Source organism: Dendrobium catenatum, unplaced genomic scaffold (assembly GCF_001605985.2).
Source record: "Dendrobium catenatum unplaced genomic scaffold, ASM160598v2 fragScaff_scaffold_390, whole genome shotgun sequence".
In the NCBI taxonomy this organism is placed as follows: Eukaryota; Viridiplantae; Streptophyta; class Magnoliopsida; order Asparagales; family Orchidaceae; genus Dendrobium; species Dendrobium catenatum.
Window position 1 is genome coordinate 3,856,024 of NW_021318852.1, and position 16,238 is coordinate 3,872,261.

General features: G+C 33.4%; 1 protein-coding gene across 1 annotated transcript; it reads right to left on the bottom strand.

Moving 5' to 3' along the window:
- Positions 1-2,625: 2,625 nt before the first annotated feature.
- On the bottom strand, positions 2,626-6,305 carry LOC110107768 (transcription factor MYBS2-like). Its single transcript, XM_020838140.2, has 5 exons — positions 5,918-6,305; positions 3,667-3,878; positions 3,473-3,571; positions 3,260-3,355; positions 2,626-3,117 (listed from the first exon to the last, which is right to left on the bottom strand). The coding sequence occupies exons 1-5, from the start codon at positions 6,189-6,191 to the stop codon at positions 2,893-2,895; spliced, it is 906 nt and encodes a 301-aa protein (XP_020693799.1). The 5' UTR covers positions 6,192-6,305; the 3' UTR covers positions 2,626-2,892.
- Positions 6,306-16,238: the final 9,933 nt, after the last annotated feature.

Here is a 16,238-nt window from a genome sequence, read left to right on the forward strand (position 1 = left end):
AAAAGTTCTAAGAAGTTGTTTTCTACAATAACCTAAAAAAATTACTTTATATACAATAATTTTACAAAGCACTAAGAAATATCATCCCAAATAAAGCCTATAGCTACTTCAAATTATCAACATTAGTTGTTAAAAGTAACTTCACAAACATAAATTTTAGAAAGCAGTGGAAAAGCAACAAGAAAGCAATAGCCAAATAAAATTGTAGTTAAAATCTGAAAAGCAAAACAGTAAGCCAGTCATCACAAAAAAACCCCTAAACTTATAATCTTTAATAAAATGGATAATATTAATTCAATAGATAATTGTTATCCAAATATTTTAAGAGAAAAACTAAGTCATTATATTTATCAATCCAATCAAATTTTAAAAGCATATATATATATATACTCAAAAACTAATCATTAATGTTTTCATTTTTATATAATTTTGACTATGTATTTTTTTTCTATTCTTAATTTCTTATAAAAAAATATCCATGAAGACTATTTTCTCTATTTTTTTTCTATTTATTTATATAAACCAATTTAAAACAACAAGATTATCGCCAAATGACCTATGACGTATTAGCTAATTAAATAATGTTATTAATCCTTTCCTCCAAGCCTATACCGATGTGTACATAACACTTAGGCACGTGGAGTTATGTGGCTTCATATTCTACTATCCGGCCAATTATAGCGTATCGCAGTGCTCATTAAACAAATTATTTTTTTCTTTTTTTTGGGAGAATTATTTTTTTCTTCAGTGAGTGGAAAAGTCAAAGCCTGACGTCGTCAACTGATTATTTCAAAGCGCTGGAGCTACACAGTACAGTTTTTATTTATTTATTTTCTAAATAATCTATTTTTTAATTTAATTTTTTTAACTGAAAATTTATTTTAAAAATAATAAAAAAAATCCCAAATGAAATCAAAATGTTTATTTTGTTTTCTTTTTGCTTAATTATTTCTGGGTATAGTTATGATTATTATACAAAATATATCTTACTTCCAATAAATCCTTTATTTATAGAAAATAATTGTATACCTTTCAACTATATTAATATTGAGTATATTGAAAGCAACAAGCAATAGCTTTTATTTTTATCCATTGTACGATGGATTTTAGTTAAATTTATTATGCGTGAATGATTAAATTGAAAGCGATGTAGTTAGAGATGGTATAACTATTTTATTTTAATGGAAATTTTCACACTTATTCAATGTATTTTAGAAGTTGTAGGGGAATTGGGGATATTCATGGGCGGATTCACTAGACTCCAAGGTGGGCAATTGCCCACCCTCAAACTATAGAAATGAATAAAGGGAGGGGTACGTAGTTTCAACCTTTTGCCCCCCTAAATTTATTTATTTTGCCCTAATCTAAAGCATTTGCCCAACTCCCGCTTGAGTCTTTGACGCCCACCTCTTCACGTACCCAACAGTAGACAAGCTGACACACCCAGACAAATGTATTGAGTTTGCCCACCCTGAAAAAAAGGTGGGATCCGCCCCTACAAATATTATTAATCATTGATTGATTTGAGTGATAGAAGAAGTATTTTCAAAGTTTGTTGATAGAAAATGCTATATTATTTAGCTCATAGTAAAAAAAAAATGCTAAGTTATTTGATGAATGACATAATATTCATCAACTAAAGTAAGATATTTCTTTTGAGTTATTTTTGGTGCATCATAGAATATTTTTTCTATTAACTAACATAGTCATTATATTTTAATTGATTTGCAGTTTAATTGTGAAAATATAATCAACATTGTTGATATTTTTTAAAGAAAGTGTGTTGAATTTTGAATCAAAATTTGTGCCTAATAACACTAAAAAAGAGTAATACATTGCTTATATTATTATTACCTCTTATCTTATATGATTAAAAAATTATTACTTGTAAATTTATAGTGCTATAAATTTAATTATTTATTTACTCATTTCTATCCTAAATAAATACAAATTATTAGTCAGCTCGATTGTCTTTTTTCGAGGTTGATAGATTTAAATATTTTAAATCGAGAGTAAAAAATAATATTTCTGAATTAAATTAAAGTGCATCACACATATTTATAAAAAAATTATTATATATATAATTAATTAATTGATGTGATTTTGTTAAATATATTGTGAAAATAACATTATAATATAATTCAAAATAAACTTAAATGATTTGAGCATATACAAATAATGATAGAAGATGCTAACAAAAGACAACAACAAAGTTACTGTGAGAGGACAATGAATCCTCTCCCTATAGCTGCAAAAGCAAAGTAGCACTCATAATGTAATTGAATAAAAACTTACATATCAGTGGCCCTATTTGGCCTCATTAGATATAACATTCACTCATTAATTTCATTTGCATTATCAATCAAATTATCAAAATTAGACATAGTATTTATTTACGATTGAATTGGTGGGACCTGTTAGTCGGATCCGATTTTCAAAATCATGATTGCGTGCCTATAAAGACCTTCAAATAAGTAAATAAATGATGCATGAATGGAAAATCGAAATCATTTTTCCGCATACAATTGAAAGAGAAAGCAAAGAAAGAGAATCTGTAAGAATCTTCAATGCTCTCTCTTGCCCATACATCTTCCTATTTCAATCTGCACATTATCCAACATCCACTGAATGTTCATAAACTCATTTTTCTTATACCATATTACGGAAAAATTTTTATAAACAATAGTTTAAGTTGACACCTCTCCACCCAGCTATAGATTTCTTAAAATGCCATAGCAACACCTCTAATTCCTTAGCCCCACAAGATAAAGAACATACCATTAGCTTATGAAATATATAGTTTGCAGGAATTAAACATTACCCGCATTTACCAAAAAAAAAAAAAAAAAAAAATTCCAAGCTTTGTCTCTCAGATGAAAGAATAGAAAACAATTAGACCACTCGAATGGTGCCTGGAGACAATGTTGATAAGTTGCTTTGAGATTGAGGCGGCGCTATACTGAGCTCCAAATCATTAGTGGCAGTACTCGTTGTTGCAGGATTAACCAAAGTTTGAGGTGTGGCTGAAGATGCAGATAGTTTGAGTAAACTGGCAGGTTGTGGTTGATCCTGAGTAACAATTGTTGAAATGAAGGTAAAGGTGGGGTGGCCCACATCCTGTTTCAAACGCAAACACGTAAGTTCAAAACGTAAAAATTTCTTGAATAAAAAAGCTGTTTTAGAAAGCAATGAGAAAGCTGTCCCAAACGAAGTCTAAGTGTGTGGTTAAAATGAAAGAAAGATTGTTGCTGATAATTACCGTTGGAATAGTTTTATGGAGATTTGGGCTGCTGCTGCTGCAATTTTCTGCACCGAGAGATACCGTTTGGAATATAGTGAAGGATGGGGATCCAGACTGCAGTAATTTTGTTCAGATTTTAGGCTTGTTTACTATGTAAATTCAACAAATATGCTATCTGAATGAATCCATGGAGGATTAAAACTCAATTTATAATTGAATGTCGAGATTTACTGAATGGTGGTTTTGGCTGAGATGATCGGCATCTTCGAAAGTTCCATCAGATTTCTTCGATGGTAATGGTGGAATTGGGGTAGTCTGTGGGTTTTTGGCCTATAAAGAATAGAGTAATGATGAGGGAGGAAGAATAAAGAAAAGCAGAAGTGGCAAGCTTCCATGAGGAAATCAGAAGATTAATTTTCATATACATTGTTGCTGATAACCACATCAAAGAGGCTGGATCTCCGTTTCTTTTTGTTGGGATTACTCTGCCTGAGGAAATATTTCTGGGCGTGGCTGGCTACCTGGGTTGGAGTTCGGGTGATCACAAAGTTTCTTGAGATGCCCCTCCAGTCGCCCCTCCCAAGCTTTTCCAGTCCAGCTAAAAATGTTCGATGCTCTTCTTCAGTCCATGGCACTCCTAAATAACAAAAATACATATCACTTTCAGTCTTTCAGAAGCACAGGAAAAATGCATGGGTAAAATTAAAATAATTAAAAGGCAGGATGGGTTAAGAGCAATGGTTTTCCCATCAGTAAGACTTAGAGATCATTAACATAATCATAGAATTAGCCTTTCTGCAACGCAATGAGAATAAATTTTAGATTCAAAGTTGTGGTGGAGAGATATCAAGACTCTACTAGGGATAGAGGTTAAGTCTGAAGAGTACAAGGGAAGAGGTAGAAGATTGAGTCGAAGTAATTCTCTTTAGTTCAATTAGTCTTACAAAAGATCCGATTGAACCCCTTAGAAAAAAAGGGAGACAAATTGAGTTACATAGATGATTCAAAGAGTGAGAAAGAGATTTTGAGGAAAATCTAAGAGAGAACAATGAGATTGAATTGCAACAAAAAGTACATTACATAAAAATACTTTGATTTCTATCCAATTGTTAGTTAGAATATTTGGATGAATTTTAGATTGATGGTGAGTATCTTTGGCAAGTTCTTCTAATGATAAACCCCTAGTCAGATGGTGAATAGCCTTGGCGAATAGGTGACTTTATGAGTCCTCGATTGGACAACATCATAAGCTCAACATCGAGAGCCGATCAAGTCCCTAGGGCCATTGGGATGCTTGACAATATATGGTCTTCGGTGATTTGAGGCTTTAGATGATTTAAAACGCTGGTGAGCCATAAATTGCAAGTGGTTTAAGTCGGTTCACAATCTTCGATTTGTTGAAACCCGTTTAGTCTCCCTTAAATACTTCATTGACCTGATCTAGGCAAATATGGTTGTACAATAATGATGGGTTCATAAACCATTATCAACCCTACAATGGAGGGTATGCATTGGATATGCCCTTTAAAGAACATCCGATAGAAAAAAAAAAGTGATCCTATCTATGTTAAAAAATAAGGAAACTCTTGCATCTTCTGCCATTATTGTTGTATGCTTAGAAAAGGATCATGACAAACTCATAACACTAACCACTTTTTGCCAGGAAAATCATTCCACCGAGATGTCACCCATTTGTAGATCGGAATGAAAATACCAGTCCCATAGAAAATAGAGGAAATGATGACACCATATTTTTTATTGTTGAGTTATGAAAATGATTTCCCAAAAAAATTTTTTGATATGAAAATGATCAAAAGTTGAGAGGGAAAAAAAAAAAACACAAAAAAACTATTAAAAATATTGCCTTGCCAATTACAGAACCATATTAATCGTTACCAGGGATAATCTTCGGTTACAAGCTGATGAAAATTTTATTGAGTGGATAAATTTTCCCAAATGGGGAACCTATAAGAATCCTTTATCGTGAAAAAAATCTCAACATACAAACATTATCAACAAAAAGATTTGCCCATCCTTGTGTTGTCAAGAGGGACTTAAAAAAAAAAATTAAGATTTTTTTTTAATATTTTAATTAGGTCTGAAGATGGAATGAACACAATAATTTGATAAACATAAGCATTCTGGAAGGCTACGGCATTGGAAAAGGGAGAAGAACAAAAAAATACAACTTAAGAGAACAAATTTTATTTTGGCATATCGACACAACCCAAAGCTCCAAAAAATGAAATCCAAGAAAAAAATATCAGATGAAAATTGTGAAATATGATATATTGCAAAAAACATTGGCACCATCTTTTTCCGGAAAAGATTAAAAAACGCAAATAGTAATTCCAGCAATTAAATTGACTCCAGAAAACATTCACAAGTACTATCACGTATTGAACACACCATCTTTCAATCCAACCGATGAACCAATCATAAAAGAATCAAAATCTTTAAAGCTTCAACAAATTTGCCCACTCAATTCTAGTCAAACATCAAAAGCCATAATCTGATGCACAAAAAGGGTGAAAAAATAAACTAATTATAGCAGTAAAAATTAAAAAGCATTTTCAAACAGCAACCCTAATAAATAAACCGATAAACCAAATCCTAACAAAAATGCAAAAGTAGACGAATGAGCGAATGACAAGATGGTTTAAATCGGCCAATTACCTCGCTTCCTTTCCTGCCCTTCTCTCCTTCTCGATGACTTCGACAACCCACCATCTGATAGAAACCCGTCATCGCCGGCTCCATGATACCCCGATGAGTTCGAGCCGCACGCCCCCAAATTCATCATGCTCTTGCTCTTCAACATACCTTTCGTCATCGTCTGTTCCATCGCTTCCCTCTTCAAATCCCTCGTCTCCATCTCTTGCTCCCCCTTCCACCTCTCTCCATCCACGATCCTTACTCCAAAAAGCTTCAATCCCTTCTCCTCCTCCATCGCGCCCTAATCTCCCCTCGCTCGCTCTCGAGAGCGCGCGCTCTCGCTCTTCTTATCGTCCTCTTCCTTCTGGGAGAGAGGAAATAAATCAGAGGAGAGCCGCACTAGTGCTCGCTTTCGGATCTGGTTTTATACTGATATCCAAATCCGCAAATAGAAACTGCCAACGATGTTCCGCGAAAGTCCCGAAAGTGCCGTCATACTTAAGGAAAAAGCATAGTTAAGCCTGAGGTAATAGGGGGAATATGGGCACCTCCCGTAAGAATAACCGCTCAATGAGATTCTAAGCTGTTTCGCTAATTGCTGCATGTCCTTGCTGTCTTTCCCAATTTCTAACAATCATCTCATGAAACTAATTAAAGGCATTAATCCTAAAGAGCACGACCCTGCTTTGAGTTAACGATAAAACCATAAACTATATTAAAACAGAAATACTAGGGTTGACTTTGTTTTCGTCACCTCTGTTATGATATTATTAGTCTATCCTAATTATATCTAACTATCAAAGATTGATATATCATCAAAAAAAATTTCTTAATCGAGCAGGAATCTCAAAACAAATTTGTATTGAAAAATTTCAAAATTAAATTCTAGGCTATCTGTACTCTAATTTTGGCAAACTTCTAGTCGAACTAAACGTCTTGAAAAGACGAAACCAAAGACACTAAATTCGACCCCAATCCGAGCTTGAATTGGTCCAAGTCATGGACATAAAAGAGAAATTATAAAAGATAAGATTTTTTATCTGACAAATCTAGAAAAGGGAAAAATCAAGGGATCTGATTCAGTTGAATGAGTCAACTATTGTTTATCACTGGTTATAAATATTGATCTTATTAATAGGAAGACATTATATATAGTAAACATATAACATGCAGAACATATTATGTGGTGGAATTTGGAAGAGCCTAACAGCATGCGAGTTGTCATTAAGAAATCATCTGTTTATTTATTTGATGATACTTCTTTGACGAGAGAGATCAAAAGTGTATTATAAATCATAGTGTTGACATCAATAGTTAGAGTTAGTGTTGATAGCATGATTCAATATTATAAGTGAAGACATGCGTTGACATTATTATCAATGATGAGTGATCAAGTCAACGGACAACATTGCATCTAGACGACAAAGATCAGAGGACCGTCATTTGATGACGGTGGTTAAATAATTATAGGAGGATGTTCGTGGTCGAAGGATCTTGGGAAAATCATAGATGAGATCAGCGACATGTTTAGTTCATAACAAACCCCTAGACTACAAAGAAAAGAGGAATTTGCAATGAGATCTTGGTGGGGGAGGCTATCGATTTGAAGATGATATGTTTGATGTAACATAAATAATTATACGTTATGTGAATAAGCGGTAATTTTTTTTTAAGTTTGTAAATAGGATAATTTTGAATGTTATGTATGTAAATCCCTCAAATTTAAGACGTCGACTTGAATTCCATCCATTTTGAGCTGAAATTAGCATACTTTTTTGATATCATATATTGAACTAAATTCAATCGCAATCAATCTCTTCATAATAAGATTTATGTTAGAATATCACACCTTATTTTCGTTTCTTAAAATCAGTGGTAAGAAAAGTTCGGTGTTTTGATCCGATCGCAGTTTATTGAACTTGATTTGCTAGCTAATGAACGGCATTAATCCTCAGACTTGACGAGTAGTTTTCAACCAACACTTGTCTGGACGAGGATTGGCGTAGCCGCGTAGCCAATGAAAATGGACTGACTTCTCGCGTTCACATCTCATTAGCTTTGAATTGAGATCAATTTCGAATCAATCTTATTTTGAATTAAGAGCAATTCTAAGTCTTAATTTGGAGAAATTATTCTGTGCCGAACGGTTCGGAGATCAATCATAACGCCCCACATCATTCGGTAAATAGAAAAAAATGACGTGAAGCGTTTTGGTTGGTCTCCGGACGCCGCCCATGATCCGCACATCAGAGATATGACTCATTAACTTTAATTTTTGCCAAAAATAATTGATAAGATTTCCATCAAGTTTTAGATGTTTCAAGTAAAACTCTTTGGCATTGTTTGAGATGGTTTTTTACTGCTTTATAAAGCTGCTGCAGAGAAAGTAATATTTTAAAGTTGTAAAAAACAGTTTCTTAATAAAAAAAATAATAATAATGAAAAAGTTGAGGTCAAAAATAAAATGTGGTTATGGTCTAAAAAACAAAGCGGTAAAATAGTTAACACAAAGGAAATATTATGTTAATTTGAGACAAATTACTTTATGCTTTCTAAAACAGTTTTCTAATGCAAAATTTCTAGTTCAAAAAATTTTTGTATTGAAAAACTGTTTTAGAAAGCAATAATAAAACTATCCCAAATGAAATCATAGTCTTTACTTAAATATAAATATATAATAAAGAAACATGTTTATATATTATACATTTAAGATTTTATTTGGAATCATTTTTTGATTATTTGCTTTATTTTTAGGAAACATTTGAAAATCTAATATAATATATAAACAAAGGAGGAAGAGAAGATTGTTAGAATTGACACATCACCAAAAATAGTCTTGATCCAAAACAAATCTTGAAGCAAAATTGAGTTGAAGGCTTCCAAGATTAAATTTGGGATCGTCCAAACTCTAATTTCAGCAAACTTATAGTCAAACTGAATGTCTCGGAAAGGCAAACCCATCAACACCAAAAATAGCCAGGTTCGAGCCCAAATGAGCCTTTAATTTTAGGAAACATTTGAAAATCTAATAATATATAAACAAACTAGGAAGAGAAGATTGTAAGAATTGACACATCACCAAAAATAGTCTTGATCCAGCACGAATCTTAAAACAAAATTGAGTTGAAGGCTTCTAAGATTAAATTTGGGATCGTCCAAACTCTAATTTCAGCAAACTTATAGTCAAACTGAATGTCTCGGAAATGTGAACCCATCAACACCAAAAATAGTCAGGTTAATTCGAGCACAAATGAGCCCAAATCAAGTGTCCAAAATATATTTGAACTTTTCAAAGATCAAATTGGATTACCAAACCAGCTTTAAAGATGACATGCTTAAGATCAAATCGAGTGGCTCGATGAAACGAATCCAACGAGCCCAAGATCACTGAATTCTGATATAATTAAGGCATTAAAATGACCATTAAACTGTCCTTGATCAGTATGATCAATATCAGTCATCCATTCAAACCACTCCTATTTTTTCTTGATCATCTATATATTTACAAGCCATGACATTCTAAAAAAAACTTTAAATAGCTCTCACTCTTCTCCGGGGGGAATTCGAGACCTCTCTTGCCACCGACCACCTCTGGAGTTCTTCTTGACCCCCGCCGGAGTTGTTCCCGATCATCACCAAAGTTCTTCCCGACTGTCGTCAGAGATTTTCTCGATCACCGTTAGAGTTATTCTCATCCACCGACTGAGTTTTTTCCGACCACCACCGGAGTTGTTCCCAATCGCCATCAAAGTTCTTCCCGACTGCCGCCAGTGTTCTTCTTGATAGCCGCCAGTGTTCTTCCTGACCGCCGCCAGAGTTCTTTCCGTCCGTCACCTGAGTTTCTTCTTGACCACCGCCGGAGTTTCTTCCCAACCGTCATTGAAATTCTTTTCAACCACTGCCTTACTTCCGTCCACTCACCAAATTAATCATTGCTAGATTTCTATCAAATTATTCAATTTGTTGTAATTACATCGTCTACAAGTGAAGAGGTGAATCAAACTTAGTAATTCATCCATATTTTGTGAAAATTTCTCATTTGGGTCAGGCCTCGCGGTTTTTCCCTTTTTGAGTTTTCCACGTAAAAATGTTTATGGTGTTTCTCTCTCTAAATTATCTGTTTGTGTACCAGATATACGTATATTATTACGACGCTATATTTTTTACACTACTACCGCGTATATTTTTTCATCTACAACAGGAATACAAATATTTGGGTAAGAATTCAAATTAGGTTAGGATGAGTTTGTTATTCTATAAATTTATTTGAAATAAATGATATATAAGAATTGATTGGTTGTTCATATATTACTCATCGTAAAATAATACAATAAATAAAATAATTCATCCTATATCTAATTTTGATTGGAACATTCTTAATTTTTTTATGTGCAAAATAATTTTTATTTATAAGATCAAACTTTAGTAACTTTCATCATATATAGTAGAATTACTTGCAATAGATCAGACCATCTGAGTTTTATTTCTTCCAATTTTTTTCACATAAATATATCCTCTTCGAGCCATAATCCACTAATTTGTTCATTTAGAATGATAATTTCTTCCTATATTACACTAAAAAGTCTCGCACTCAATAGAGATGAAACTAAAAAATACTTATGCAATGTTCAGGAGCATAACAATCATATCTAAAGTTCCTATAAATCAGAAGTGGCTGCTACATGTTAGGTTGTCAAAATCGGATCACGGGTCAGGTTCGGGTCAAACATGAAACTGAACCAACACATATTAACCCGACTCGAGCTGAACCCGAACCTTTAAAAAAAAAAAAAAAAGGACATTTTCTTTGACACGAACACGATCCATTTCGCCGGGTCAACACGACATGACCCGCCAACCCGTCATTGTCTCACTGAAAGGAATGTCGTTGAAGTAGGCGTTGGTTGTCGGCAGAGGGTTAGCACTCAGCAGCTCACAGACGATCGTCAAAGGAGGTGTTGATTGTGTAGATGAACGTTATTGGGCAAGGCGGGGCCGTGTGGAGAGGCGGAGGATGAGGCCTTGGGAGAGGCGACAAGCGGACGGTGAGGCCGCAGCAGAGGCGTATGATGATGACGGGTTCATGCGGAGCTAGCCTACGACAGTGCGGTTTGCGGGATTTCCGAAATATGATTTTGTTTACAGCGACTGGTCAGATCAGTTCCACATCATTCTCGGATTTCTGGGTCAACCGGAGCTCAACCCGATTTTTAAAACGGGTCAGTTTATTGAACCAAAATCTGATCTGTTTAACAAATGGGTTGACCCTAATCCGGATTTTTCGGGCCGGATTCCAGTCATATTTTCGGGTCCTGTCAAATATTGACACCCCTTGCTACATACTTTGAAATTGACAAACATTGTGCACAGGTAGACTCTTATTGGTAAAAATTTGGATCTTGATTGGACTCATCCCTACATCCATAAATAATTTAGCGGATAAATATTTTAACAAACATAAACAAGTAATTTTTGTTCATGAATAAAAGCAATTAATTATAGAAAAGAGTAATACTCCCACATAATCATATATTAAGTAAATTTATAATAAAGTATCATATGAGCATTTTAGTTAGTTCTAATCAAGCTTACTAGTGAGCTAGCTCATGAGCTTTAGATTTTGTTTGGACAATTTTCTTATTGCTTTGCTTTTAGACAATAATAATAATGTTTGGCTCAAACTTTTTCATAACTTTCACAAAAAAATTTTGTGCTTGCTAGGAAGCTGATTTTAAACACTAAACTTTAAAAAAATCACTTTCTAACAACTTTATCATCACATTTACAAACAGCTGCACCCATCTCAAACGAACCATTAGATGATGTTGTTCATGTAAATGATACATGGATTTTTATTGACCCTTAGAAGTTAGAGGCCATTGTTGATCAGATGCATTTGAATATTATCTTAAAGTTTCAAAACTATTTGAGGCTTATGATCTTAAATATTTAGACTGCATGTGTATTTCGAATATATTTTAACCTGCATATAATATATTTAAAATTTTCAAAATTATTTGATTGCTGAAAAAATAAACTCAGAAAATCTGTTTTTTTATTTGATTATTTGTAAATTAGGGGTCTATTTAGGATAACTTTCTAGCCATTTTTCTTTTCAAGGACCAAACATCCAAGCTATCAGGCGAAACTCGCCGTCGCACCAGTACTTAAATCATTGGTGAAGGGACGGAAACCTTTGAAAAAATCAGCGAAAGTTGTTGAAAGCTGGGAGAAAAGCTTTGTGTTACTTGTAGCTCTTTTTTTTTTTTTGACTCGTTAAAATGGTTATTATGACCAACCCATCTTTAGTGAAATGGAAGAAGTAAGATCTCCTTTTCATTGAAGAGCATGTGACTGAAGGTGCTCCTAATGAAACTGTTTTGATTGAGTCGAATGAGAGGGAGACGGATGAGCCGGTTGTTGTTTCTTCTCAATGCGATTTGCCGGTGTTGAAGGAGTTAGTGGCTGAAGGTGCTCCAAATGGTATTGGTTTGATTCAGTCGAATGAGAGGGAGACGGATGAGCCGATTGCTGATTCTGGTAGGTTGATGGATTTGAATCCTACGGCTGATGTTTTGTTGGAAAAAAATAGGGAAGATAATGTTTTGGGTGTAAAGGTGGTTTCGGTTGAGGCTGATGCCTCTTTGTCTCCAAATGCTTTGCCTTTTTTTCCTTCTTATGTTGGATTAATTCAGTTGGCTGGGAATGAGGGTATTGAGATTGATAATCTGGTATCTGATTCCAGTGAGGGATTGATTTCAAATGGTGTTATGCAAGAATCGGGTCCTACAGTAGGTGATGGGTCGGAACTGAGAGTTTCTCCAGATTCTCAAAACTTGGTTAATGTGCATGTGAAGTTAGTGGAATCCAATGTTGCCCTGGGTAGTAATTCTGAAATGGTTGTTGGGTCTCATGGTGACTGGTTAAATAATTCTTCTAAGGAGAATTCGGATTCTGATTCATTTTCAGATCCTGATTTTGAGTTTAGCATGGTTTCGGGTAAACCTTTGAAGGTTGCTGAGCGTGGAAAATTTTGGAATCGAGGAGGTAAAAGAAGATGAGCTGTTTGATTTCTACTGGTTTTGGTGTTGGTTTCGATTGGTTGTTGCAGAGTAATGATGTGGCTGGGGCTCCCATCCTCGTTGTTTCCTTGTGGCAACCGTTGATGCTTCTTCTGGATGGTCCCTGCGAATACTCGAGGATGTTGGTAGTCCTGGCTTCCTACTGAACCCTTTTTTGGAACTTAAGCTCTTAGGTTTTATTTTAACTGTTGTAATTTTTAGAGAGCTTTTGTTTTGGGTTGATCTTGTATTCGTTCTTTTTTGTTATTTTATATAAATCTTTTTAAAAAAAAAAAAAAAAGATCTCCTTTTCATTAAATTCGCTTTGATTGGTGGTGTGGCCCATGAAACTCTGGTGTAAAGGGAAGGCTTGCTAGGCCGTAATACTCATGGGCGTAGGATTCTTCTAAAAGTACTGACAATTTTATTTGGCTACTAATTTCTTGCTGCCTTCTAATTATTTTTCAAAAAATTTCGTGATGAAAAATCATTTTATGCAATCATAGTATCTAAGTTGGTTTCCCTATAATAACTTCATGATCAACTTTATAAAACATTTCAGCCGTCCTGAACAAATCCTAAAGCTTAAATGTTATATTAAAATATCCACTTAAATATATTTTTTATTTATATATTCTCTTAAATCAAAATTTAAAGGAAAAAAAAAGCAGGTCGTAGAATGACTAAATATCGAAATTCAAATTATTCATAAAAAATAAACTTTTGGAAGCATTGTAGATTTAAAAAGAAAATTACTTTACATTTATTTTACTTACATCAAATATCCAAAAAAACACAAAATTCTTATAAATTATAATATCCCGAAATAGATAGCCTTTTAGACTTAGCAAAATATATACTATCCAAAGTTTCATCTGGATGGGCTTTTACCACTACGAGCAAAACTCAAACAGCCCCTTCCTTTGTTCTGACTCGGCACAAAGGCTTAGCCAATTTAAGCGTGCTCTGACATTGACTTGATCAGATCATGCCAAATCAAACTCTCATTAAATTATTTATAGCTGCTTCAAGTTTTATTTTCTAGGTAAAAAATTATTCAGATAAAATTCTTTTACCAATCCAACCCTTATATTTTATCTAATGATTCCGCAAACCTTTTTTGGTTTAGCACAATTTTAAATTCAAGATTTTTTCTTCTTATTGTAAACAATTGCTAATGCCTACGATTACTTTCTTGTATAAATTAGTAAAAAATTACACATCTCGAAGACTTTCTTTTCCTAAACAAATGGGAAAGAGAAGAGAAACTCTTCACTGAGGAGGTGGTTGCAACTCTGTTAGTAAAATTTTTTTGGGACATTTAAATCAATTAGAACAAATTCATAAACAGATCAAATACGCACAGTGGAATCTAAGACATCTTGATTGATAGCCAAAGTTCCCAACTAACAGAGCAAGCTGACCCACCATTGCTTAGCTTGGTTGGTGGACGAGTACGGTCGGGAACCTCCCAACCCGTGCTCGATTCCCCTAGGGCGGCAACTCCTCTTAAGTGGGCTCAATCAAGTACGGGCCATGAGGTTTCTGGGGTAGTTGCCTCTTCTAGGACAGCCGAGGATTAGTCACGTTGCCAAACACCCTTCGAGGGTGGTAGCTGGTGGATATTCCGTTCCAATAATAATAATAAAAAAAGAAGAGCTAGGTAAGCTATGTGTAAATATTTTTTAAGTAAAATATTTTGGCTTCATTTGAGACATGTTTTTAAATGATTTTTAAAGAAACTTTTTAGTACAATTTTTTTTGAATTACAAATTTTTGTATTAAAAAAATTATTTTTAAAAACAATAAGGAATTTATCCCGAACAAAGCCTTAATTAAGCTGCCCGAAGAAAATTTTATTTTTATTATCTATTTTCAGGGGAAATAGTGTTATGAATGTCATTGCTATAAAATAAACTCGAATGTTTTTTCAAAATTAGATAAATTTTATTTGAATTTAATTTTATTTCCATCATTTTTAATCAGATTATATATATTTATTTATTTATCTTCTTTATTTTAAGTAAATTTTTACTATTTCTCATTTAATTTCTTTTTCATCTTATAAAAATAATAGTTTCAATAATAATAAATTTATTTCTTTTATTATAGTGAGTCAGCTCATGAGCTTACCCCAAGTCGTAAAATTAATCTCGTCAGCTTGATAGTATTCAAACATATGCTTTGCGGAGCTAAACGTTACCTCTTATTTATTTATTTTGATTTTTTGTGGATTTAATCGTAAATTCGCACATATCTTATATGTAAATACTTGACACTAAGACATTTTGATTGAAAGCTTTGCAACCATTAGTTCCAAAAGGAATATGCTTTTCTTGCTAGGATGAATCCAAAATTTAATAAAAAAAAAATTGCTAAAAAATTTTATACCCCTAATGCGATGATGTATTGAAAACTCCATATAAATATTTTGAAAAAAAATTAAATTAAAAAATAATTATATTTTACTCTTGTTTATAAGTTTTTGTTCTTTAGTATTTTATCCTTTTCAATTATTACATGATATGTTAAAAACAGTTTAATACTGATATATCATTAGAAAAATAGTTTGACCGATTATCAATCATAATGTTATCTTTAAATTAAAAATTATTGGAATTAAATTGAGGACTATATAAACTATGATTTCAATAAACTTAAAGTTGAATTGAAGATTTCGATTTGAAAAGCTCAATGACGCTATATATGCTCTTATCCAAGTTCAAATGAGCTGCGGTCAATCATTTGAATTGTAGTTTAATTTTCATGACACTATTTAGACTAAATGATCTGCATGCTTAATGTTGAAATGAGTCTCTCAATAAGGAACTTTTATTTGGTCCGGTGAACGTACATAGAGCTATGTTCGGTCGGCCCTGAGATCGCGCCACGTAGCAGGCAAAAAACGAGAAATACCAAGCAAATACCGAGCAATACCAACAATAACGAGAAATATAATTATGTGAAGACAAAATACCGAGTAATACCAAAAAATACCGAGTTTTTTCTAGAAAAACTCGGTATTTTTTGGTATTACTCGGTATTGCTCGGTATTACTCGGTATTGATCTTCACAGAGCGGTATTTCTCGTTATTGCCAAGAAACACCGAGAAAATACCGAGTAACTCAGTGATGACCGAACGTAGAGCTACGTCCGGTCAGAGGACCAAATAAAAGTTCCTCAATAAGAGAAGTATAACAAGCCTAAAGTCATTCAATTCAAATGTGATGAATGGATTAAATGCTAAAAAAGTAGTTTATGATTGAGTGAATCAACATGG

What these genes read in the sequence shown, in the direction of transcription:
- LOC110107768 (XM_020838140.2), bottom strand. Translation starts at nt 6,191, where the DNA reads ATGGAGGAGGAGAAGGGATTGAAGCTTTTTGGAGTAAGGATCGTGGAT. An exon ending in AGGGCAGGAAAGGAAGCGAG is followed by an intron (nt 3,879 to 5,917) that starts GTAATTGGCCGA and finishes TTTGTTATTTAG; the next exon opens with GAGTGCCATGGACTGAAGAA. An exon ending in ATGTGGTTATCAGCAACAAT is followed by an intron (nt 3,572 to 3,666) that starts GTATATGAAAAT and finishes TATTCTTTATAG; the next exon opens with GCCAAAAACCCACAGACTAC.